This window comes from Gobius niger, assembly GCF_951799975.1.
Source record: "Gobius niger genome assembly, chromosome: 1".
Classification (NCBI taxonomy): domain Eukaryota; kingdom Metazoa; phylum Chordata; class Actinopteri; order Gobiiformes; family Gobiidae; genus Gobius; species Gobius niger.
Genome location: NC_136852.1, coordinates 7,780,712 through 7,804,980, shown reverse-complemented (window position 1 = coordinate 7,804,980; position 24,269 = coordinate 7,780,712). Strand labels below are relative to the sequence as shown.

Below are 24,269 nucleotides of genomic sequence, written 5' to 3'. Positions count from 1 at the left end.
AGCTTTTGACACGGTTTCTCCGACGCAAAGTTAAGCTGTCTCCTCAGATCGCTCCACGGTTGCTACCTCGCCCCTCAGCAGCCACACAAACACGCTCCCCCTCAGTCGGCACTGATTGATGGTGAATGAGTTCATTCTGAAACAAAATGTGAGCATAGGTCAACAGCTGTCGTGTGTTTTCCCCACTCAAAATGCACGGTCTAGTTTCTGCAGTTTTGGCTCATTAGTTCTACACCTGTCTTGTGGGCGGGGCTAAATCTTTGGTCTCACGTTCACTTTTTTTATAAGATTGTTTGTGTGTGACTGAAACAGTTAAACACTGAATGTAGAAGGGCACAGTTTTGATATAACCCATGGCTATATAAAAATAGTCGACCAATTCCATAACATAGTCTAGATATGGGGTAGGCAAGTTTGGATCGTGGAGGGACGATTTTCTTTATTGCCAAAACACAAAGGGCCAGGCCTCACGCAAAGCATCTTTTTCTAATAGTGTGTTTTGCCAAGAAGAATATTGAGCTTTTACTTTATACTTCACTATTTGGTCTCTGATCTGTGTAATAATGTTTCTCAAAATCATATTGGGGCCAGAGTTTCTCTCCTTGAGGACCGAATCTGGCTCCGGGGCCTCACGTTGCCAACCCTTGTTTTAATCTAGACCGATGTGTATCGAGCAGATTAGTAATATGTCAGTGAGCAAACCATTGATTATATATTGCAAATTTGTTTATTAAAACCTTTTCACCCCTGTCTTAACCCAGGCGTTTCCTTTTTTTTTTTTGGCTGGGACCCAAAAAATTGACACGTTATCAACTCAGGACCCCCATTACATAAAGTTATTTCCTCTTATGCTACATTAGGGTAGAAAAAAAACACATTTTTAAATCAAGTTAATATGTATTTAAACTGTTTATTTTGGATATTTGAAAGAATTTCCTAAATTATATGCTGTTTTAATCTAAAAAAAATATACAAAAAATCTCACAAATCTGGGGACCCCCAACCAAAGCCCTGCGACCTCCCAAGGGGTCCCGAACCCCACTTTGGAAAGCACTGGCTTAACCGAGTGCATTTTCTCCAGTTCAGCTTTGCCCAAATCTATAAGGTCAAAGCTTTTAAGCCTGTGTGACACCTCATTTGAAAGCTAAGACCGACAAAACTCATCTCAATGGATCGATCTCATGTTGTAGTCACTTTTTGGATGCATTTTCATCCTCGTTTTGGTCTCATTTTTGTCATTTTAACACTTCTTTCATGCTTGGATTTCATCTTGGATACCGTGGCATATTTAAATCAACTTAGAATAATTTAACAGTGCACTTTGTATCCTGCAGAAACAAGTTGAGCTGAATCTGCTACAGTTACGTGAACAGAGATGTAGAAAGTGGAAACTGATTCATAAAATATCGAGGTAGATTTTAATTATTAATGGAGCTCTTCAAGGCTAGAATGGATTCCAGAGACATGCGGGATGAGCTCTACAAACAAAACAGTGTAAAAAGGATGTGCTGAAATAAACACAAATACTCCAAGGTGGACAAGCCCGTGGACATGTGCGTGTCGGATCGGCCGTGTGTTGTCTCGAAGTGAAGCCCGGGGAGCTGGAGGAGAGTGCATCTGTCAGCTCAGAGCATCACGCACTTCATTTTATGCAGCAAGTGCTCGAGGTAAAACTGCAGTCACATCTGACAACATTCATCATGGACAGTGTTTTCATGCCAAGAGCACGCCATCTCTCATCCACGTCAACACTGCCCACAGCCTGAACTGGAAAGGTTTAGACAAAGAAACCATCTTTAAATCGATCATGACAATTTTAATAAATCAATTTTAGATTACTATGAATTGGTATATGGCTAAACATTGCCTTGATTCAGCCGTATGTTATAAAAAGGTTCCCTGAAGCTTGGTTGGGTCCTTCAAACCTTGATATCGGTAGATGCATCTATACACAGAACTTAAGCTGCTTCGCATGTATGAATATCAAGTTCATGTTGTGGAAAACTAACATTTTGCAATACCAATGATTAATTCTAGAGTGCAGTAAACAAAATCGGGACAGCAGAAGTTCACTTTTTTACATTTTTATTCACCACATATTACAAATGGCCCATCCCAAGAAAACCTAGAGAGAACAAAAAACAAAACAAGTTCAGTACATGTAATATTCATAAGCTCATTTCTTTGCATTTTATCTTTACCGACCTGCTTATGCCTTCTCAGCTGCCTTTTCCGCCTCTTCATCTCCTCCCTTGGTGTTTCTTGTGTAGATGAGCTGAGCTCTGTGTTTTGACACCAGTTTGATCATGCCTGGAAGATAAACATAGTACTTAAAATCTACCAGCGTGACACTGAGCTCATTATCCAAATGGCGAGAGCTCAACCCACTAATGATCAGTTTCTAACAGTTATTAAAAAAATGTTCTGCCCAAGGAAAGATAAGTGGGCCAGATGTTCTGTGGACCATATTTGTAGCAATTATAAAACTCAAAACCGGAAAGGAGTAAAAAGAATAGCACTGCTTTAGAGCAAGTTTTCCACATTTAAATACAAGTTACTGCATAGCAACTAGGTCTGAGCTGTGCAAAGTGTTAAGATGAAACGTTATGTTAAGATATGCCATTTTATTAATGAGCATCGTTAATCTATTGTAGCCCTATGATCAAATACGGACCATACCATCCTCCCTCACTCATTAGTCTCAACTCTGTGACAAACTGATAAAACTAATCACTGTCAAGTGTGACAAAGTGCTTTAAAATTAGAAAAGAAAGTTTTGTACGTTGTCTGTACAACATTGGATGTCATGATTGACCAATGTGTGGTTTGTTTTTAATGTTTCTACTGTATGGTGACCATGGGAGTTTTCAAAGTTGATTTTACACCAAATCTAATCAATTATATCTTGCACACCCGCAATAGCACTCATTTGTGGAGAGAGCTTGCCGTATGCAGCGAATATATTCACAATCATTCCCAATAAGCTGCTGTTATTGGTTATGATAACTTGTCATTCACAGCTTTAGGTATTTAGTCAAAGTCACCTTTGGCCAGCAGCTCTTGGAGGGCATTCCTTGCCAGAGAACCACGGATCTTCAGCCTCTCAGACACTACAGCAGGGGTGATGAGCTTGTAGTTGGGGACTTCTTTGTACAACTTGTCGTAGGTTGCCTTGTCGAAGAGGACCAGGTTGTTGAGCTTGTCCCTCACTTTTCCCTTGGACCACTTCTGCTCAGGCACAACAAGGAGTCAAGAGTATGAACGGGATGCTTAGGAGAGAATTGAATATGACAAATTAAGAAGCTGTGTATGTACCTTCTTCTTGGCTTTGCCTCCAGACTTGTTGACTGGGTCCTTGTCCTTCTTGGACTTCCCAGTGTCCTTCTTCTTGTCTTGCTTAGGAGGCTAAAAAGGAGATTAAAGCAAATTACTTGGTTGTTCAACTTCTGTATAACAGGACACATCCAACATGTCTTCATGCTAACAATCAGCTGCATCAGTGGCAACATCGGCATCGAACAGTGTCAGCCTAGTACTAGTGTCTTGAATAAATTAACTTCATGCTCAGGCACACAGGGAACAATTGAGTAATCATATATGTGCAGACTGGATATCATGTTTTATTTAGAGCTCATGATTGTGTATCAACTCTCCGGCACATGAAAGCATGGCACAGAAGGCCAGTGAGCTAAGCAGTTAGCCGATTAGAGATGTAGCTAACCAACATATGCCCGATGCTTTTCATTCGTATTTAACAAGACCCGACATGCCTCGTGGTATTATAAACCGTTCCGACCGTGTATCGCTGCTCACAATAATGTATATTTGTCAAAAATACTCGGAATAATGCCTGCTAACTGTCCTCACCATGTTTCCTCGTCAAGATGTCGGAGCGAAAGGAAGTGCGCCCGTGCAACAGCCCGTTAGACAACCCGTTTATGCGGAAGTGCGGCAAAGGTTTGTGGGAAATGTAGTGCTTTTTTTTAAACACCTCAAAATTAAATCCCTTTTTGTCACGTCATGAAAATTCAATATTCTAAACCTGAATTATTATAGAATATCCAAAAGCCACCGCAATGAAAACACTAAAAGAAATTTTAAATTACTTTTTTTTTTTTTTTGGTCGGCGGTCACATGATCCATTCTGTCAGTCCAGCAAAGATGGTGATCTTCAGTGTTTATGTCGTGAACAAGGCTGGTGGTTTAATATACCAGTATGACAACTACGTCCCCAGGGCGGAGGTCGAGAAAACCTTTAGTTTTCCTTTAGATTTAGTGTTGAAACATCACGACGAGAAAGTGCTCGTTTCGTTTGGCCAACGCGATGGAATTAAAGGTAAGGAATAGCTAACTGCACTGGTTCACCTAGCCTAGCGTAATGTTCCACTTCATTGACCGTACAGCTTGTCCTGAATGACTAAATACAAACATTAGGTAGACTGATAGTGTAGAATAAGCTGGCTAACCTGGTTTTGTAGGTTGTATTGATTTGGGTACTGATTTTTTGCATCTTGCTTGTTGCTAAATATGTCATACCTCGAATGACAACTACTATTGAGTTAACATGGGTACTTGTTCACAAAATTACATGTAGTTTGAATACATTTTACTCAGAATTTATGCAGTAAAATCAAATGATGTCTTGCATGATGGTAGAATGTTGCAAAGAGGCTGCAGTGAAAGTCTTTAATTGTCCAAAAATTGCATTTGGGCCAAAATTTAGCACTGTAGTAAAACTCGTCTCACTATGGTGTTTTTTTCTATTAACCCATACTAAAGTGAATGTTTATTTGTTTGTTTCCAGTTGGCCATGCTGTGCTGTCTATAAACGGAGTAGATGTGATGGGTAAGAACACTGCCGATGGAAAGGACATCCTCGAATACCTCAAAGATTCATCGAATTATCCAGTGTCCATTCGATTTGGACGCGCCCGACTGAGCTCCAACGAGAAGCTGATGCTGGCCTCCATGTTTCATTCGTAAGTCAAATGATAAAACCATCTATCAGGTTGTCATTTTAGTTTAACGTAACGTGTATCTCTGCATGTTAGGTTGTTTGCCATCGGGTCACAGTTGTCTCCAGAGGTCGGCAGCTCCGGGATTGAGATGCTGGAAACAGATGTCTTCAAATTGCATTGTTTTCAAACTCTCACAGGTGCGTAACAGGAATTAAAGCGATTCTAATACAGCATGTGTGGTTGATGGACGGCCTCGTGGCATATTTTTGGGGGGGACAAATTGAGATTATTGTCATTTTTTGTCAAAATAGCGAAAAAAAATGAGGATAAAAACGCAATACAATGCAATACATGCTGGAAAAGCAACTTTAAAGGGACTATACGGAGTTTAAAAATGTTAAAATTAAGTATTTTCCAGCCATGTCCTAAAGTGTAGAATGAGCTCAGACCTGTTCACCACAACTGCCTCTAAAATCCTGCACTGTCACTCAAAAAGCACGAGCTTAATATAGAAGCTGCAGTTACGTGTAAGACCTGAGGTGGCAGTAGTGAGTATAAAATGTCCAACTTGCATCTAGCCCCTTTAACACAAGCGTCATAAAAGTGATGAAAAGGTGACAAACACGCAAAAAAAGAGTGACAAAAAAAAGCAACACCTATAAGCGATGAAAATGCAACAAAAAACGGAAAAATAAATCAAACAAAAACACGATTAAAACACTTTAAAAAGTGACAAAAATACAACAAAAGTGTGACAAAAAAGTGACAAAAAAACAATGAAAAAAAGCCATGACAAAGCAACAAAAAATGAATAAAAACACGACAACGCTTCAAAATTGTGACAACAAAGCGGCGAAAACAACCAAAAAGTTACAATCTATTTTGTAGGTCTTCGCTTTCAAATGAGGCCTAGATGCTGTAACTTTTAGACTCAAGTGAAGCTGAACTGGAGAAAATGTGCTCAGTTAAGGCGGGGGGTAAGAGGTTAAAGGGACTAGATGCAAGTTGGTCATTTTTGTACACTCTACTGCCACTTCAGGTCTTACGTGTAACTGCAGTTTCTATATTAAGCTCGTGCATGACGGCACTTCTGACCCGGATTTACAACTTTTTGAGTGACAGTGCAGGATTTTAGAGGCAGTTGTGGTGAACAGGTCTGGGGTCATTCTACACTTTAGGCAGAACATGTAAGGGGAGGATAATGCATAATTTAACATTTTTAAACTCTTTGTAATCCCTCTAAGTACTATTGGCCTATGCCCTTAACCAATTTAAGGGCTTGTCTATTTCGCTGAAAACCTTTTAAAGGAGCTATACCTGATTGTACAAAGAAACAGGGTCACTCAAATTTCAAATTGCTATTTTCTGGTCCAAACTCACTGATCTCAAACTTTCCTAATGCATTTACAACATCAACATTGTCACATGGACTGAGTTTAAACCAGGTTTCACAACTTTCAGGGAGGAAAACTGTCACTTTACTGTAAAATATGCCTACTAGTCTGACATTTTATGACTGTTTAAAAGGCTGTAAAACCAGTGTTTATTGGATAAATGTCTGCTTTTACCATATACTAAAGGACAAAACTAATTTTAGTCTAATAACAGAAAATAAAAAAATCAAGGACAGCTCCTTTAAATATGGCTATTGTCATCTTCACCGACTGTGAATTGTCGTTTCAAATTGCCCTGGTGAACGAAAGATGAAAAGGTTGCTTTATACTAGTGTGTGTTCATTTAGGACAAGACAAATACTCAATCTTCATTTGTGATTTTGTTCTGATCGCTCTTCTCTCTTTCAGGAATTAAATTCATCGTGCTAGCCGACCCTCGTCAGTCTGGAATAGATGCTCTGTTGAGGAAAATCTATGAAGTTTATTCCGATTACGCGCTCAAGAACCCCTTCTATTCTCTAGAAATGCCCATTAGGTAACGGCAACATTATAAAGAAACACACACTCTGAAAGATCCTACATCTGACCAACATCCTTTGTGATTTCCAGGTGTGAATTGTTTGACCAGAACCTAAAGAGTGCACTGGAAGTTGCAGAAAAGGCCGGAAACTTTGGAGCAGGTTCTTAACCAAAGAAAAACGCCCTCAGCAAATTAGCTTGTACATCTGCGGTTTTCATGAGTTGCTTTTTGTTGTTTGTTGCTTTGGAAAAAGAAAGACTTCAGAGACACTGTAAATACAAATGTTTTATAAATGTTTAATAAACATACTAAATAAGACGACCTTCTGTCACAAATATATAACTAAACTGATCTGTGTGTGCTATAACAGTTCTGAGGTGCCTTTGGTCATGTTACTATAAACCCTTTCCATAAAAGGGTTTAAATCAAGTATTTTACTGCACACATGACAAATTAAACAAAGTTGGCCTCTTGCCTCACAGTGAGAAGGGCTTTGGATATGGGGCGTTTGTGTGAGCGCCATCTGGTGGTGAACAATGCACTACAGCACAACTCAACACTGGCTGAGCTCATTTGTTCAGAAATGTGAATAAATTGTTAGGAATGAGCTTGTTCAACCAGCTGAGATTAAAGAGATAATTCAGTAAGAGGTCACTGCACTCCGGATTATGAGAACAGAAACTAATGAGCCTTCAATGAAGTATCAGTGATTCAAAGTGAAGTCACTGATCAAGGTAAAAATACTTCCGCTTGTGACAGTAATAGAGCAAATTATGATAAATCCAAATGACAAAATGAGTGAGATGTTGCTCCCATTGAACTGGCGCCCCCTGCTGGTACAACTCTTAAAATGAGACAATAATAATTTAACACCTGGTAACACCTTGTCAGATTTACAGAAAATAGCTGTATTTACCGTCTAAAGTCAGTCTTATTGCGTTTTGTTGGAATGAAGAGAAGCACCATATTGTAGTCGAAACATACTCTTTCTAAAACAGTCCTGAGAAATGACATTGGTCCCAAACGGTGTGAAAACAGCTGTGCCTTTGGTCCGTTGTAAGTCTTGAGGTAAAGGTTTTTAGTCTTCTTTCTTGGGTAAAGCGCCCATCTTGGTGCGGACATTGCGTAGCAGGAAGTATCCCACAGTGCAGAGCCCAATGGTCACCTCGGCAACCCAGAACGCCATTTCCCAGCCGTGGTGCTTCGCGATGGTGCTGAAGGGAAGACCAGAGAGGAAGCCTCCAACTAAACAGGAAAAATGAAAATGTTTTGTTTAAACTGAAGCCACAATGTATCGCCACTGAGATCACTGAGGGGTTTCATCAGACTGACAGCTGAAAACAATGCGGAAAAATGCCATGATTTTCCTAATTTACGTCCATTTAAGTCCTGTTTTGGTCTTTTTTAAACTCTTTACCCCCACCTGAACCGAACATATTTTCTCTAGTTCGACTTTAATGAAATCTACAAGCTTCTTGAAAAAGTGGCACTAAATTGTGGCAAAAATATGACGAAAAATGTGATGAAAAAGTGACAAAAATGTAACAAAAAAGTTACAATAATGGAACAAAAAGGGATAAGAAAAAGTGAGAAAAATTTAGCAAAAAGTGACAAAAAATTGCTGAAAAAGTGACAAAAAAGTGATGAAAAAGTGAGAAAATTTGGATGAAAAAGTGATACAAATATTACAAAAAAGTGAGAAAAATGTAACAAAAAAGTGATGAAAATGTGACAAAAATATAACAAAAAAGTGATGAAAAAGTGACCAAAAATGTACACAAATTTGATGAAAAAGTGATGAAAAAGTTACGAAAAAGTGAAAAAAAGTGATGAAAAATGTGACTAAAATGTTGTAATGATCTTTCGAGATCAATTTTGTTAGTCTTAGCTTTTAAATGAGGCATTACACTGGCTAATAGGCTGTGAGTTTTTAGATTTGTGTAAAGCTGAACTGGAGAAAAAGTACTTGGTTAAGGCGGGGGTCAAGTGTTAAGTGCAATTCTAATGAAAACCACTTACTATTAGCCATGAGTGACACAATAGCGTGTGATGTTCCGCAGTAATTCGACGGCGCGCTCTCGTTGGCGATAACTCCGAACAGAGAAATTGGTCCATACGAGGAAAACCCAAAAACTGCGCCCAGAGTCAGAATCCACATCTAAAGTAAAAGTTAAAATATATATATTATACGTTAATGTCTGTAATTTGCAAAAGGAAAAAGGACTCGTAAAGCAGTAATACCTTGGAGCTGTCAGGGGTGACTGTGACTCTGAAAAGGTACATGGACACGTACATTCCCGCCATCATGCACAGGAGGATGAAGTGGCGAGGGTTTCCATAGATCATCCTACCTTGCTGTCCAAAAATCAAAAAGCAGAGGTGGTTAGTAACAAAGTCAATTTACTTAAAGGTGCATTATGCAACTTTTTACGTGGAAAAGCACTAGCACGAATTAGCACTTACTTTAGCCACGGCTTTGTCCGAAAAGTAGCCGGCTGCTATACTTCCCAAAAGGCCCCCGACCTCCAGAGCACTGATGTATGAGCTACCTATGGAGAACATTTCATTATATAAAGTTTTCAAAACATTATTCTTACCATATTACTCAGTGAAAACGACCACACTCTTACCCATGAGAGTTGACTGTCCCTTGTCCTGAATGAGAAACAGCTGGCCCCAGTCGCTACACGCCGTTTTGACCCCAAACACCACCAGGTAGGACACGGAGAGCAGCCACAGGTACGGAGATAACAGGAACTCGGACAGCGTGCTCTCACTGGGCGGTTCTGGGGAGGAAAAAAAAAACAATATTCATTACAGAGATATCAGGAATATTGTGCAGGTGTTATATGATGAGACCACATAAGTTTAAGGGCCACAGAAGGCATCTTATTTGCAATATTAATTAACTACAAGGACTGCAATTGAGGTAGTACAAGTATAATATAACAATATAAGCAATGTTAGGCCCATGGGCATAATCTGGCCCCCCAATTTAGAATCACTGGCCCCCGAGATTAAATATTATTATCGCACACATCAGATATCAAATGCCTGTTTAAGTACACAAAAAACATTGATAATACAGTCAATTCTTCTAAAAAAATATACAAAGGGAGACACCTCAAAACCCCCTGATGGATCACACATTGAGAAAGTGTCACATATTGATGAACACAAACAGACATCCATCTGATTTGTCAATCCGTTTGGCAGCTGTTATTTAACACATTGAGGCCGCGCTGTTTTGGGGATTTAGCTGTGCCAACAATCCAGAGCATTTTTTATGATATTTGTAGCACCACAGCGTATTCTATGTTATAGCTATGGACACATGCTATGGTTTGTTTGAAAGATGAGATTCTAAGCTCTCCGTAGGTGAATAATTGTACGTGCCCCGGTTCCTGAGAAATTCTAAGTTAGAGGCTAGTTTTGATCAAAATCACTGTTTTTTTTCTAGAATCTGAGATATTGCGTGTTTTATGAAACGCAACAGTCTCCCTCATTTCACCCTTTTCTGGGCTTTGGCTGAAAACGGGGACTTAAGAAAAGAACATCGACTATTGAGAATGTCTGGGCATGAGTTTAGTTTTAAGAGAGCTGAAATATTGAGAGAAAAATACGCCGTGAGCCGAGGATGCGGTGGTGACCCGCGGTAAATGGCGCTCGCGTCTGACACAAGGTTTATATTTAGATCATACAAAACAGTCGGCTTGTTCACCTAATTGGTCCGTGATTATGAGGCAGACTGATTAAAATATAAAGCGATCTGAAGCACAGGTTGTTCTGTGCAGGAGCCGCCTTCTGCTTTCACTTCCTCCTCTCTCTGAGCACTGCGCTGTTGCAGGACCGCTGGGCGGGGCATTGAAAACACACAATGAACTAACGAGGAGCAGGTTCATTTTTGATGTGTTGTGATTAAAATGCCCAGATGAAATGTCCAGATCGTGACTTTTCACAAGCTCTGTTCATCACAGAGCCCCCAAAATCACACTGGGGTGTATTAGATTGTCGAGTTTCGAAATAACACCCCCCTTATTGTACATATTCATTGGTTTGTCAGGGTCTCAGCGTGTTACCGGCACGTGCGGGGCACGCTCAGGTCAGAGTCCACAGAGCAGCTGACCTTTAGACGAGAGACATGCGGTTCATAAACACAACACATGTTCTGCAAATGAATGGACAGTTTACATGAGCCTGAGCTGTGGCTTATAAAGTTAATAACCACACAAAGCTCCAAAAAGGTTCTTATGATTCTGCACATGCCCCCTTTAAAATGGTCCTTTTTATTTAGACGTCATTAATCTGTCAGACCTCTCAACTTTATCAGACTCACCTCCTTTGCTTTTCTTGGCCGCCGCCTCGATGTTGGGCAGCCCCACGTCTTTGGGTTCGTTCTTGATGACGAGGAGGCAGAGGAAGGAGGTGAACAAACAGGTCACCCCCGACACTGACAGGATGGTCCTCCAGCTGCAGCTCTGGGCCAGCACTGAGGCGATGATGGGGCCCACACTGCCGGCCAGATTCATGCTGCAGGAGAGGATGGCCCACCACGTCCCGAACTGAGACGGCTCGAACCACTGCGCAAGAAAATCACCAATCAGTGAATGAGACAAACTGCCTTTTTGGCTAAATGCAAGCACCAAATATATATATATATATATTATATATATATATATATATATATAATTTGTGCCCGTGGAAGAGCGTGGTAGCTTCCAACTTCACCCCCGTTTGGAGCTATAGGAATACATTGGGAGAGGCCAAATGCTAACAACAGCTTTGGTCTTTTTGCGTGACTGAGCACACGCACAAAGACTAGACAGGTACGCATCAACTCGTCTAAGCTCCGGTAAGAACATATCTCAGTATGGAAAAACGGTGAACTATTCCTTTAAGTTCTATGGTTATCTTCCGAGTGGCGCTGCTGCGAGAGGGCGTCACTTACAATAAGAGAGGAGGTCGACTGAGGCGCGTTTTATTACAACAGCACTGAGAGCGGTCTCATGGCCGCCTCACATTCATTTCCTCATTTACATCGCGCTGCCTTGTGTTCTTACTTGAGCATTACAGGCTCTCACAGGTTAAACTAAAACTTTATTAACCCCATCGTAAGCTAAACAATGTTTGTGTCTCGAGAGAAAGAGTTGTCACTAACAGCCGGTCCCGCTGTGGCGCGGGTCGGCCCTCGCTCGGCCGAATTGCGTTAACGCCACCAAAACAAAAGCACATGTTCACCACCACAACCCCTCTCCCTCCCGCTTACCGCCACTGGTCATGGGGTGTTTCTCCACCTCACATACTTAAATTGAGTGGCAAGATCTGAAAGTGCGCTCCTACTAAGCGCAAAATGTCACGCTATAATCTGCTTTTAGAAACACAAGATCTCGTTCTAATGATGGGAGTGTGTGACCACTGTGCAAAGCCTTCTCCAGCACATCCCAAAGACTCTAAATGGGGCTAAGATCTGGACTCTGTGGCGGCCAATCCATATGCGAAAACGTGAGCCTGAAGAAAGTGTTGCTGAACCTACACCCGACAAACTGCAGCAAAAACATGATCAAAACGGTTTTTTTTGGTAATCATCAGCACAAGATACATATCGACCATAGCTGAGATTGAGAATGTGATAAATTGCTGAGCCCGATGCTCGAGTACCTTCCGTAGCACGCGGCCGCAGGGAGGCCAGCCCAGGCCCTGCCCCAGCCCGTTGAGGAACCAGAGGGTGGAGAACGCGGCCACGGTGGAAGACCAGGAGAAGACCACGTTGATGCCTCCAACGAAGAACAGGCCGATGGAGAAGAGCCAGCGCGCACTGAGCTGGTCCGACAGAACTCCACTGATGAACTTACTGATGGCGTAGGCGAGAGACTGGCTGCTCGTGATCATCCCTGAGGAAACACGTATGGGGAGAAGAACACAAATAACAGAATCCATCAGCTTTCCTTTTCACTTATTGTTGATTTCATTAAATATAACTACAAATATCCCAGGCCAATATGAATACGTTACTCAAATTATAGTGACTACAAATCAGCAGAAAATTTGCACATGGCCTGGATCAATGGAGCATTTATGTAGGATAAGAGATTTCAGGATTGTCTACAATGAATCTACAGTCTGGGAGCTCATTTGTCCGTTGGAGGACGCGCTCTTTGCATGACTAATCGCCGGCCATGACAAATGTTTCATTAGTGCAACAGGACTGTGGAGTTATGTAGCAGGACAGACTCTAGTTATGGGGCGAGATTTGGTTGTAGCTGCAAATGTTCATGATTAATCGGTTAATCGGTTAATCCATTAATCGCCATCATGGGCTTCATCAATTAACTTCTTAAAGGAATAGGCCACCGTTTTTACATACTGAGATATGTTCTTACCTTAGCTTTGACGAGTTCTTTAGGACCCGTCTGATCTTCACCCGTGCCGTCAGTCACGTAAACACAGCGCAGACGGCGTTAGCATTTAGCCTCTCCTGCTCTCCACTATAGCTCCAAAACAGGAGTAGTTCGAAATCCGCGCAGTAATCTTCACTTTACTGTGCGGATGCCAAATTACTCCTGGTATTATTACGCCTTACAATATAGCCCCCCCTTTTATCCGCGTAGAAAATCCACATTGTTTCATTTTGTGTAATTATACTTTGTAGTGGAACACTTCACGTAACCATATTTAAATAGGGAAAACGTGGAAGAGCTTGGTAGCTTCTATCTTCACCTGTTTTGGAGCTAGAGGAGAGGGGGAGAGGCTAAATGCTAACGCCGTCTGCGCTGTGTTTACATGACTGAAGGCAGGGGGGAAGATCAGACAGGTCCTAAAGAACTCGTCAAAGCTAAGGTAACAACATATCTCAGTATGTAAAAACGGTGGCCTATTCCTTTAACTCCAACCTGAACCGATCGCATTTTCTCCAGTTTGGTTTTACCCAAATCTAAAAGCTTCCTGGAAGTGTCAAAACAGCAACAAAAAAAACGAGAAGAAAACGAGGATGTAAACCCAACAAAAAAGTGACAAAAACACAATAAAAAAGTAACAAAATAGTGACAAAATAGTGTCAAAAACTAGATGAAAGAAGAAAATGTGAAAAAAGTGACAGCAATGTGAGGAAAAAGATCAGTTTGTTGTTGGTTGTTGGTAAAAGTGACAGCAACGCGAGGAAAAAGATCAGTTTTGTTGGTCTTAGCTTTCAAATGAGGTGTTACACTGGCCTAAGAGGAGAGAACGTACATCCTTCAATGTACAGCATTCAGTAATGTTTTTGTTTTTTCTGTTTTTGGATCTGGATCGTTACAAAGGGTGAGCCATTTACTTATTTGTGGTTTTGACACTGGTACTCGTAGCCTCACCATTAACAAGCTAGGGCTGTCACGGTATGAAAATTTTACCTCACGGTTATTGTGACCAAAATTATCACGGTTTTCGGTATTATCGCGGTATTTTTTTTAAATGTGTGTTAATATGTTCAGAAAGCATTGATAGTCCTACACAAACTGAAATCGTTTCAAAAAAGTTTAACTGCGCTTGTTACATAAAAAAATACAGACAAAGCCTTTTCACATCAAAGTAAAGGAACTCTAATAAGGCTGCAACGACGCGTCGACGTCGTCGACGTCGTCGATTACGTAAATACGTCGACGCCGTTTTTGTGCGTCGACGCGTCGCTTGTTTACATTTCACTTCCAGCGTGGCTGCGCGTAATGCAAACGCTGCGACCGAGGGGGGAAAAGCACGGCAAAAGTCGTCAAAAGTGTGGGAGTATTTCCAGAAACGGCCTAATAATGTTGTTGTATGCATGATGTATGTATGCAAATGTCATATCACAGCAGCACAACTAACCTGGCTAACGCCAGACTGCTGTGTGCGCTCCAATCATTTCCAACTGCAGTATCACTTGTGATTTTAGTCTGGCGTTAGCCAGGCTACAGCACAACGGCTATGAACGAACATGTGAAACGAAAACACCCGCGGCTGCAAGGGCCGCGCATCTCAGTCAAACTACGGTGTTGTTTCACTGATTAATCAACGCGTTGTTACGGGGACAGGCTCTGACAGCGCGCACTCACTCTCCGCCCACTTTGCCGCATATAAAACCAAAACGGAGCAGTCTGCAAGTGAGTGAGCAGGAGAGACCGACCGCCTTCCCCGTCTCTCCCAACACGCGAGTGCTTCTCCGCTCGTGCCCCGCTCGGCCGTCTGTCTCCTGGTTCTCGCTTCGCCTCATGCTGCCCTCATGCGCGGCTGCATCCCGTCCCCGTGTCCCGGGCGCAGCTCTCATGTTTTCTCTGCACGGACTCGGGGCATCGGACACACACCCATTTAAACTCTCTACTTGTTGTGTCTAGCGGAGAATCAGGACAGTAGTTTGATGGATAGACTAGAGTAAAGCCGTGTCCGTGGCCTTTTTGTCTCAAAGAGGAGTTGAATCCACACGGTTCTCACGAGCACAGTAACTTACAGTAACTCTGGTTCTCTGAATGTGCACAGTCTATAACGGGTTGGGCAACTCACAGGCTAATTCTCAGTGGTCAGACAGAAATAACCGTCAGGTGCAGGTTTCAGTTAGTTTTAAATCAGCGGTTCCCAAACTGTGGGTCAGGGCCAGAAGTGAGAGAATGGACCCATTTGCTATTTACTATTTTAAAAAGTGGGGAAAATAGACTAGTAGTAAATAAATATATAAAAGCCATGCCATTTGGAAACATCAATGTTTTTTTCTTCATTTTAAATGAAAAAATAATCGGTAACATGAAAAATAATCGATAGATTAATCGAAAAAATAATCGATAGATTAATCGATTAATCGAAAAAATAATCGATAGATTAATCGATAGAAAAATAATCGTTAGTTGCAGCCTTAAACTCTAACGATGTGTTGTTGATCGTTTCGAGGGTATTACATGTACTATGTACTACTTGTTGCATGTGCAGCACTTTGGAAACGTTTTGTTGTTTAAATGTGCTATATAAATAAAGTGGATTGGATTGGATACTATTTATAGCGTCAGAAACGAAGATAAACCGTCTATATCAGGAACATTGTTGTTGTCCTTCCAGTGAGCTTTCGCTTTGCAGATTTGGGAAAATACCATCATTATTAAATTCCTAATACTGCGGCGAGAGTGAATCTATTGCAATCTGCCACTGGGAGCCCCGTAACGCATTGTGCCATCGTGCGGAGGTATCCGCGACATGTTTATGTACTGGCGGTGGCGCTGCAGCCGCACTATGAGGCGACTCGTTACATTCTCCTTCAACCCAAAGTCCCACATCAGTATTTCAGCTAAAACGCTAACTTACTTGCTATAACATACAATTATGCCATTTCCCCGTGGCTTCAGCCGTAGGAGCCTCCAGCTCCAGGCTGAGTGAGCCCCGCTGCCCCACGCTCGCCCTCTCGCTCCCTCACTTCACCTGAGCAGCGCTACAGCCGCCCGCATCCGCCGGCTGACTGTAGCTCGTCTACTCGCTAACCCATGGATCTATTATATTAAACTAACCCCGCTCTAACAGACGCACCACTGAGGGCGATGAACCGCTAGGACATCGCGCTGACGCTGAGGTGAAAGTTATACGGCTTTATATTACGACAAGTGAACTTTTACTGCTTTTACTTCGTAGCTAGCGGGAGCGGCTAATGCATCTGCACAACAAAGCTACGCCGACACAGCGCGCAACTGTGCAGGAGACTGAGCACCAAACTGATCTAAGTTTTGTGATGCCTGTAGCTTTATATTTGACAATAGCCGCGGAAACTGCAGCAGATGAGACGGTGGCTGGTGAGGCTCACCGTGCCTACACCGCGGGTGCGGTTATTCACCGAGATAATAATAAAAACACAAAACAAGACGGTAATTTTCACCGTCAAAATTTTTACCGGGGTTTACCGCAACACCGGTTACCGTGACATCCCTATAACAAGCCATCCGGATTGCAATACATCACCGTGGTATTTGATGGGTTTTTGTCATTTTCTTTACACATGTCAATCATTGCTTTCTGTAGGTTGGGGATTGGGTGATTTTTTACCAAACTTTCACAGTGATTTCTGTCTTCTAAGTTCCAGCCAGTGATGATGAGGACTGTCGATACCACTGCCAACACACACCAAAACCCTCTATTACATGACAAAGGTCCAGGTTTCTTGAACCATTGTCGGAGGGGGGCATGATTATTTTTATTCTGTTCATTGTCTTGGGGTACCCCCCGATAGTGCAGTATCGTTGACTTCCTGACTTCTCTTCCAGTTTTGAACATGCAGAGAAGTGTGTTGCTATGACAGAAGGTAAAGACAACAGGAAATGGTACATGAGGTTTATACTTGTCTATTATTTTAAGGTGACGAGTGGAAAACAACACATTCCTTCAGACTGATTGTTGGTTGTTTTCAAAAGATATTGTTCTACCTTTGAGATTTGGCGACAGCAACCATTAAAATCTATTTAAACATTTTGGGACCCCTGATCTAACAAAATAGAAATAGCAAAAACCTTCAACATCAAAGTTTTCTGGGAGATTTTCTTATAGTATTTCCCATCAACAACTATAAACATTTAAGTCTAGTTTATCACAATTGTTTTTATTCAAACTTCAATCAGTGGTGGATTGATAGATATTCAGCCTGATGCCACAAAAAGAAAGTTGCTGACGAGGCTTCTTCGATCCGAGCCAAAACGCCCACAACACTTTAACTGCCAAGTACAGATGACAGCACAAGAACCTTTGTCTGAAAAAAACTGTTTATCAATGACTTTTTATCGAGGACTTTTTGACATGATGAGCTTAGGCATACAGTACTACTATTAACATTGGAAAACACGGCTGATTTTAGCCTAAGAGATAGAAAACACTTACCTAAATCGTCTTTGTCCATCTTAATTTCCTCCATGACTGAAGGCATAACAAAGGAGAACGTCTTCCTGTTGAAGTAGTAGAGTGTGTAGCCGACAAACATGGCCAAGAATATCGTGCCACGGTAGTATCCGTAGTCCGCCATGACTGGAGATTTGGGATTTTACTCCTGCAGAAGTGAGAAAAGGGGATTCACAGAAAGACACTTGCTGACAGGCCGCTGCAGCGTGCGACACTGAACTTTGCCTCGGGATCCGCCGGGACGCCCCGTGAACCCAGCCCCTGTGTTTATCTCTGAAGGGAGTCTTGCAAATGATGAGGTTAATGATTGACGGTTTGGTCCAATAATCGCTCAGGACCAGGGGGAGGCTGCTGTCCAAATTACAAAGTAGGCAGTGGCAACAGTTAAAGCAAATCCATAAATTTAGAGGAGTGTAATGTTAAGATGTTTGTGAACATTATTGCATAGTAAACAGAGGCAGGTTAGGGCTTCATTTTGATCTATAAAGTAGATGTAGTTCATCTCGTGCACCTTGTTCTTTAGAATTATTCTTGTTTTACTGTCAGGATCTGCAGTTTTCTTTGTTGTCTCTCCCCCTCCCCTTCTGTGTGTGTTTGTCTCTCCACCTACCTGGGCGTGGCTGCTGGCACACCTGCCTTCAATCACCACTCAGCCTCTAGAATAAAAAGCCTGGTGATCATCTTCTTCTTGCCAGTTTGTTGTTGCAAAGTTTGTGGCTCCAAGTTCACTTCTCTATTTTGTATTTTTGCTAATACTTACCTCCTGTGTTCAGGTCCTGCCAGCTCTGGGTCAGCCTCTCCCTTTCTGCCAACTCACCACACCCGTGTTTACCTCATCCTTCCTATCAGCCTAACTGCTTGGAGATGTGCCCTTGCCTACAACATTCCTACCTGTTCATAAATAAACCTTCATTTTGGGTACTGTGAAACTGTGACATTTACTGTTGGAGAAAATGTTTTTTTTTCTCTTTTGCTTGAGTAATTGCTTGGGTCATTACTTTGTACTTGAGTAAAATTATTTCAAATTAATGTTACTCTTACTTGAGTAAATGTTTTGGCTACTCTACCCACTTCTGACAGTAAAGATCCTGATTTACACCACGTGGAAAGATTCTCATGTCTCATATTAGACACAAGATCTATTTTTACAAAGCTGCTTCAATACACACACAGCTGTGAATGTGTATCAGTCATAAATCTAATCTTACAGTGACAAAAGGAGGCCCACAACATTTAGTTGACCTTACAATGGTCAGTGGTGACAGATGGGTTTGATAAAGAAAGCAAACTTTTCATTGAGTTGCCTTGTGTACGAAATGCGTGGTATAAATAAAGTTGCCTTACCTGCATCAGAGTAGGTTTTGGTTAACAGTGGAGTGGCCCAGTGTCGATCACACAAAGCTCCATCACAGTGAGGCCCAGCCAGGAGGTGGACCAAACCCCACCTGCAAAGATTATTAACAATGACAAATGTAGATAAAGTAGTATATGTGTTAAAGTGCATTTTGAAAATATGGCTTATCTCGATGAACAGCATCTGTTGTAAGTAAATAATTATCTTTTTTTATTTCAGTGAAGCAGCAGTTTTAAAGAAATGTTTATTAGAATTTTTAAGCTCCTGACAGGAAGTGACATTCTTTATTCTTTATTATTCTTTATTCTTTATTAGGATCCCCATTAGCGCCCACAAGTGATTGCTAGTCTTCCTGGGGTCCTGACACAATATAAAATTACAAAACAGTTAAAATAGAATACATGAATGTTACACATTTCATATAATCATGCAACCTTATAGGACACATATAACACACGGTGACTATGCTCACATGTACTGAGCTAATTGACCTTTTACTTTCAGCTTAAGGTGTGTTCCAGGCGTTTGCTCCTCTGTACAGAACAGTTCTTTTCATTGAGTTACTTTTGGGTCTGGGAACAACCAAAGAGTTTGTCGTCACTTGGCGAGTCACATATCTGTGACCAAACCCGCTGAATAAGAGTTTGCTGAACAAATAACTGGGCTGTTTGTCCATCACAACTTTGTGCATGAACATGAGGAGACTGGCCTGTAGTTTGGCCTCAACCGTTAACCAAGACAGTCTCCTGTGCATCACACGTAGATAGAGGTAACATTCCACAGCAGTTTGATTCATTTCCCATTGACTTAACATGGTTGGCACGGCAACAGTGTAAAATGATTTGCCTTCATCTATGTCACTTCCTGTCAGTGTCAAATCAGGATGTGAAAGTATAAACATCACAAAAATGACCACATTAAAGAAAGCCGGGTACAATCTTTAACAGAATTAAATATAATTGTGTTAACTATGTTTTAGCAAAAAATGTGTCTGGAGCCATAGGTGCGTATAGTCGTCAATTGGGATATATAGGCAACACAATGGAAAATATATATACATATCTAAGAGAGTCAACAGGCAGCTGACACAACGCACCTCGAGCCTACATAGATAATAATGTGCCTTTTATTTGTGCATAACATACATTTAAAGGGTATATTATAATTTATAGACAACAAAGTATTACCAGCTCATCACTTATCAACTTAATTACCAGCTAATTAACTGACTGACAGGTGAGATCATTTAACATCACCCGTAGGAAACTAAAAGCAAATGGCTACATACGTGCATTTGTCCAGATTATGTTTTGTTGCTCCTCTTCTTGCTTCTTGCTCAGTCAGTTTTGTTTTCTGTCTCTCGAAGCATCCTCGATATTGACGTGATTTTCCAAACTTGGAAGTTGAGCAGCTAGCAAGAGGAAGAAGAGCGCTTCAAGGCACGGGTTTTTTCCCTGATTCAGATCTGGCTGAGATTTCAAAGCCAGAGTAAACAAAATGCGCATCTTCTCACACTCCCTGAACTCCAACCGCGTTTTGGACAGTCTTTAATGTGCGCATACTTTCTTCGTGGAGTCCGGTGGAGTTTCCTGGTTACGTCTGCTATGCCTTTTGAATATTTACCCCGCCTCTCATCCGTGAAGGTTTGGATCCTGCATCTGCGCATGTACAGGAACAACCAGTAGAGGGCAGCAGAGCGCCGTCCACACGCAACGCTGCCTGGAAAAGTGAAACCTGAAGAAGTGGATTAAAGTCTGTAATTTCATGTGTAAAGCTGTACATTTTAGCATATATATATATTTTCATTAACATTAGCAGGTAACGTTTAACCTTCTGCAACCATAGACTGTAAAATTAAAGAAATACTAAATAGCTTGTTTACCTTAATAGAGTTCGGGAATGTCCACAGTTACCATGGAGATCCGCCATCTTTGCAGCTGTTAGCAAACATTTCCATAGACTAACATTAGCTAAAAACAATATAAAAAGTGGAGAAAAAAACAGTGGAACGACTCCGTTAGCTGCTGAGATACTGCTGGTAAATACATCTAACACACTGTGGTCTCCATGTGTTTTAATGTAAACAATAACTCCAGTATTTTCACTTTTAAAATCTCCATTTGTCTACAATGGCTGCTGATCCCATAATGCTTAGCGATATGACGTCGCATTCCCGAATTCTATAGCCTAACCATGGATCTATAGAGTTCGGGAATGTCCACTGTTACCATGGAGATCGGCCATCTTTGCAGCTGTTAGCATACATTTCCATAGACTAACATTAGCTAAAAACAGTATAAAAAGTGGAGAAAAAAACAGTGGAACGACTCCGTTAGCTGCTGAGATACTGCTGGTAAACATATCTAACACACTGTGGTCTCCAAGTGTTTTAATGTGAACAATAACTCCAGTATTTTAACTTTTAAAATCTCCATTAGTTTACAATGGCTGCTAATCCCATAATGCTTAGCGATATGACGTCACATTCCCGAACTCTATACATCCTTTTCGTAGTCCGTCCGGGGGAAAAGTGTTAATGGGATGATTGGAGGGTTTTTCGTCTCCCCCTGATGTGTCGAGCCAGAAAACCACAATTGCAACTTGACTGCCACTGGGGATTAGCACCTATAATAAACTAATGGAGATTTTAAAAGGTAAAATACTGGTGTTATTGTTCACATTAAAACACTTGGACACCACAGTGTAATAAATGTATTTACCCATAGTAGCTCAACAGCTAACCGAGTTGTTCCACGGCTTTTCCGCCACTTTTTATACTGTTTTTAGCTAAGTCTATGGAAAATGTGTGCTAACAGTTCATGCTAACAGCTGCAAAGATGGCGGATCTCCATGGTAACTGTAGAATTTCCCGAACTCACGAAGAAGAGGCTAACAGGCTACAATGTAAAAGAAGTCAAATAATAAAATAATAAAAAATAATATTAATAATAAAAAAGCTATCTGTCAATGAGGTTAATGGGCAAAGCTAACTGCGGGCTAGCGCCACTTAAAAAGTATTTACAGCCAAGTTTGAGTGAAAATTAAAAAATCTCTCCCTTCGCCTTTTCTGTCAGCGTAGTATTTACTCTCACAGACAATTAATAAGTTAAAAAATCGCAACTTGCTACGACACCTGCAGTTGCGCTTATGGCCTCTAGGGGCATGAGTTACTGCTTTAACTGTATGACGTTAACTCTTTCTAACCCTCTCAGTTTTTTGATTCATGTTTTATTGAGAAATTCTGAATAGGTGGAATTGAAAAGGATGGGTTTTGGTTGCAAATTTCATGCCTTACAGAATTATTGAATGAGAAGTTATGGTAAAAGAAAATGTTTGTTGGTGCTAGCAAAGATTTTCCATAGACCAACATTAAAAAGTGGAGAGAAAAAAAGGCGTAAAAAAGGCGTGGAACCAGAGGTGTAGCACAAAATCCTGGGCCCTGGGTACAAACTATCTTACTATCTAATGTGGTACTATCTAATGTGTTATTAGCATACCACATTAAACAGGAGGACTGTTTAATGTGGTATGGGACATAGGATATTTGTGCTGGGAATAACAACTTCACTTCATGTTTAACTGTCAGTTGCATCTAAGGTCCGCTAGAATAGCCTAATGTTAAATAAAAGCACATAAGAGCGAGGCAAGAGTAATATCTTTTTCCTAGCTGAGTGTCATTGCATTGCTAGAAAAAAAATCTAGGATTTGACCAAAACTAGCCTCTCTTTAGCTTTAGAATTAAACCGTTTTCACCTATGGAGAGCTTAGAGTCTCAGCTTTCAAATGAGCCATAGCAAAAAAAGAAAAAAAGAAAAAATGGTCTGGATTGTTGGCACTCTATAGCTAAATCCTATATATATATATATATAGGTCAAGTCGACCTAAAATATTTTGGCGTTTGTGCCCCTTTTTCTTCAGAAATCTGTATTTCTAATACATATTTGGGGAATTTTCTTTATTATCAATGACAAGTTTTGTGTCTCATTATTTATTTCACAACTGAAACACAAATCTGACTTTTACGCTCAGTTACTCAAATATACACAGCAAGTTTGGAGATTCGGAGATGATTAGTGTTTTATGCAACACTCTCCTTTCTGATTAACTCCTCTCTCCTCCTCTCTCCTCCTCTCTCCTCCTCTCTCCTCTCTGGATGGACGTTTTGTGAAGAGGCAAATGCCTAAATATCTCAGTTTCAAGTCAATTTTCAAGACATTGTTGACACGTTTTGAAACACCACGTGTTGCCACAGATCGATCGCTTTTATCGTGTGTGTATTTAAACAGCCTGGTTCTCGGATTGAAGACTTTATCAGGATGTTTCTCAGCCGTCCTTGGACCGATTTTGACCATTTAAAAACTCAGAGAAATGTTAAAATCACTGTATTTTTTTAAATAAATATATTTTTTTTAAAAATATGTTTTATTTTTTAATAAATATATTTGAAAAAAGAAAGAAAAAACTGTTTTGATCTGGGTTTGCTGCTGCTGGTCAGAACTAGATTCAGCAACACTATTCTGGTGCACTCAGGGCTTTCTACTTTATTGTTTGCTACTGTTTCAATGTTTTTAAAGCTATTGATATTCTGCACAAGATACACCCGTTTACAAACTATTTTCCTGCTGTTTGTTGCACATTTTCAGAGGAGCACTGAAGGCAGTACTCCGGTCTCCTCTTCCTCTAAAACGCTCAGGTTGGGCCTGATCAAAATAAATAATTACTTTCAGTTTTAGCCTAGTTTTCTGTCGACTGAAATCCCATGTAAATTTGGTGTAATACATAATGTACCATGACCTTTGACCTGGGAAAGTGGAATCTACCTTGTAACCTAGCAACAGTACAATGGACATATAATTCCAATATGTGCCCATATATGGCCTTTCCAAAATGACATGACACAATTCCATACTGGAATGTTGGTATATCGCTATAGTTACCTGGTCACATGTGCTGTCCCAAAAGTTCAGTTCACATCGCGAGCCGTTCAGTGCAGTTGTGTGCAGCATATCTCGAACAGTTTTGAAGCAGTTTTGTTCCGTTTGTACGAACGTTTGTGACATTAGTGAAATGGAAAACGCCCAAAACATGTCCTACAGCGCTACAGAAGGTGCTGAAGCCTTTTCAGCAAAACACAGGCTGATCCAGGAGATGCAGGGGCTTCGAGCCAGGGAAAG

General features: G+C 41.0%; 3 protein-coding genes across 3 annotated transcripts; 1 reads left to right on the top strand and 2 right to left on the bottom strand.

Annotated features, from left to right (window-relative positions):
- Nucleotides 1–1,977: 1,977 nt before the first annotated feature.
- Nucleotides 1,978–3,945, bottom strand: rps25 (ribosomal protein S25). The gene is made up of 5 exons (XM_079572829.1): nt 3,868–3,945; nt 3,316–3,405; nt 3,045–3,228; nt 2,206–2,310; nt 1,978–2,125 (listed from the first exon to the last, which is right to left on the bottom strand). Exons 1-4 carry the CDS (start codon nt 3,868–3,870, stop codon nt 2,210–2,212), a joined length of 378 nt encoding a protein of 125 aa, XP_079428955.1. The 5' UTR covers nt 3,871–3,945; the 3' UTR covers nt 1,978–2,125; nt 2,206–2,209.
- Nucleotides 3,946–4,150: 205 nt separating this feature from the next.
- trappc4 (trafficking protein particle complex subunit 4) lies at nt 4,151–7,182 on the top strand. The gene is made up of 5 exons (XM_079575160.1): nt 4,151–4,336; nt 4,805–4,979; nt 5,052–5,155; nt 6,761–6,887; nt 6,962–7,182. The coding sequence occupies exons 1-5, from the start codon at nt 4,162–4,164 to the stop codon at nt 7,038–7,040; spliced, it is 660 nt and encodes a 219-aa protein (XP_079431286.1). The 5' UTR covers nt 4,151–4,161; the 3' UTR covers nt 7,041–7,182.
- Nucleotides 7,183–7,950: 768 nt separating this feature from the next.
- slc37a4a (solute carrier family 37 member 4a) lies at nt 7,951–20,680 on the bottom strand (the record flags this gene model as incomplete). Its single annotated transcript, XM_079574625.1, has 10 exons — nt 20,384–20,680; nt 19,086–19,186; nt 17,724–17,889; nt 12,531–12,763; nt 11,209–11,452; nt 9,503–9,658; nt 9,336–9,421; nt 9,114–9,227; nt 8,892–9,030; nt 7,951–8,117 (listed from the first exon to the last, which is right to left on the bottom strand). Exons 3-10 carry the CDS (start codon nt 17,863–17,865, stop codon nt 7,951–7,953), a joined length of 1,281 nt encoding a protein of 426 aa, XP_079430751.1. The 5' UTR covers nt 17,866–17,889; nt 19,086–19,186; nt 20,384–20,680.
- Nucleotides 20,681–24,269: the final 3,589 nt, after the last annotated feature.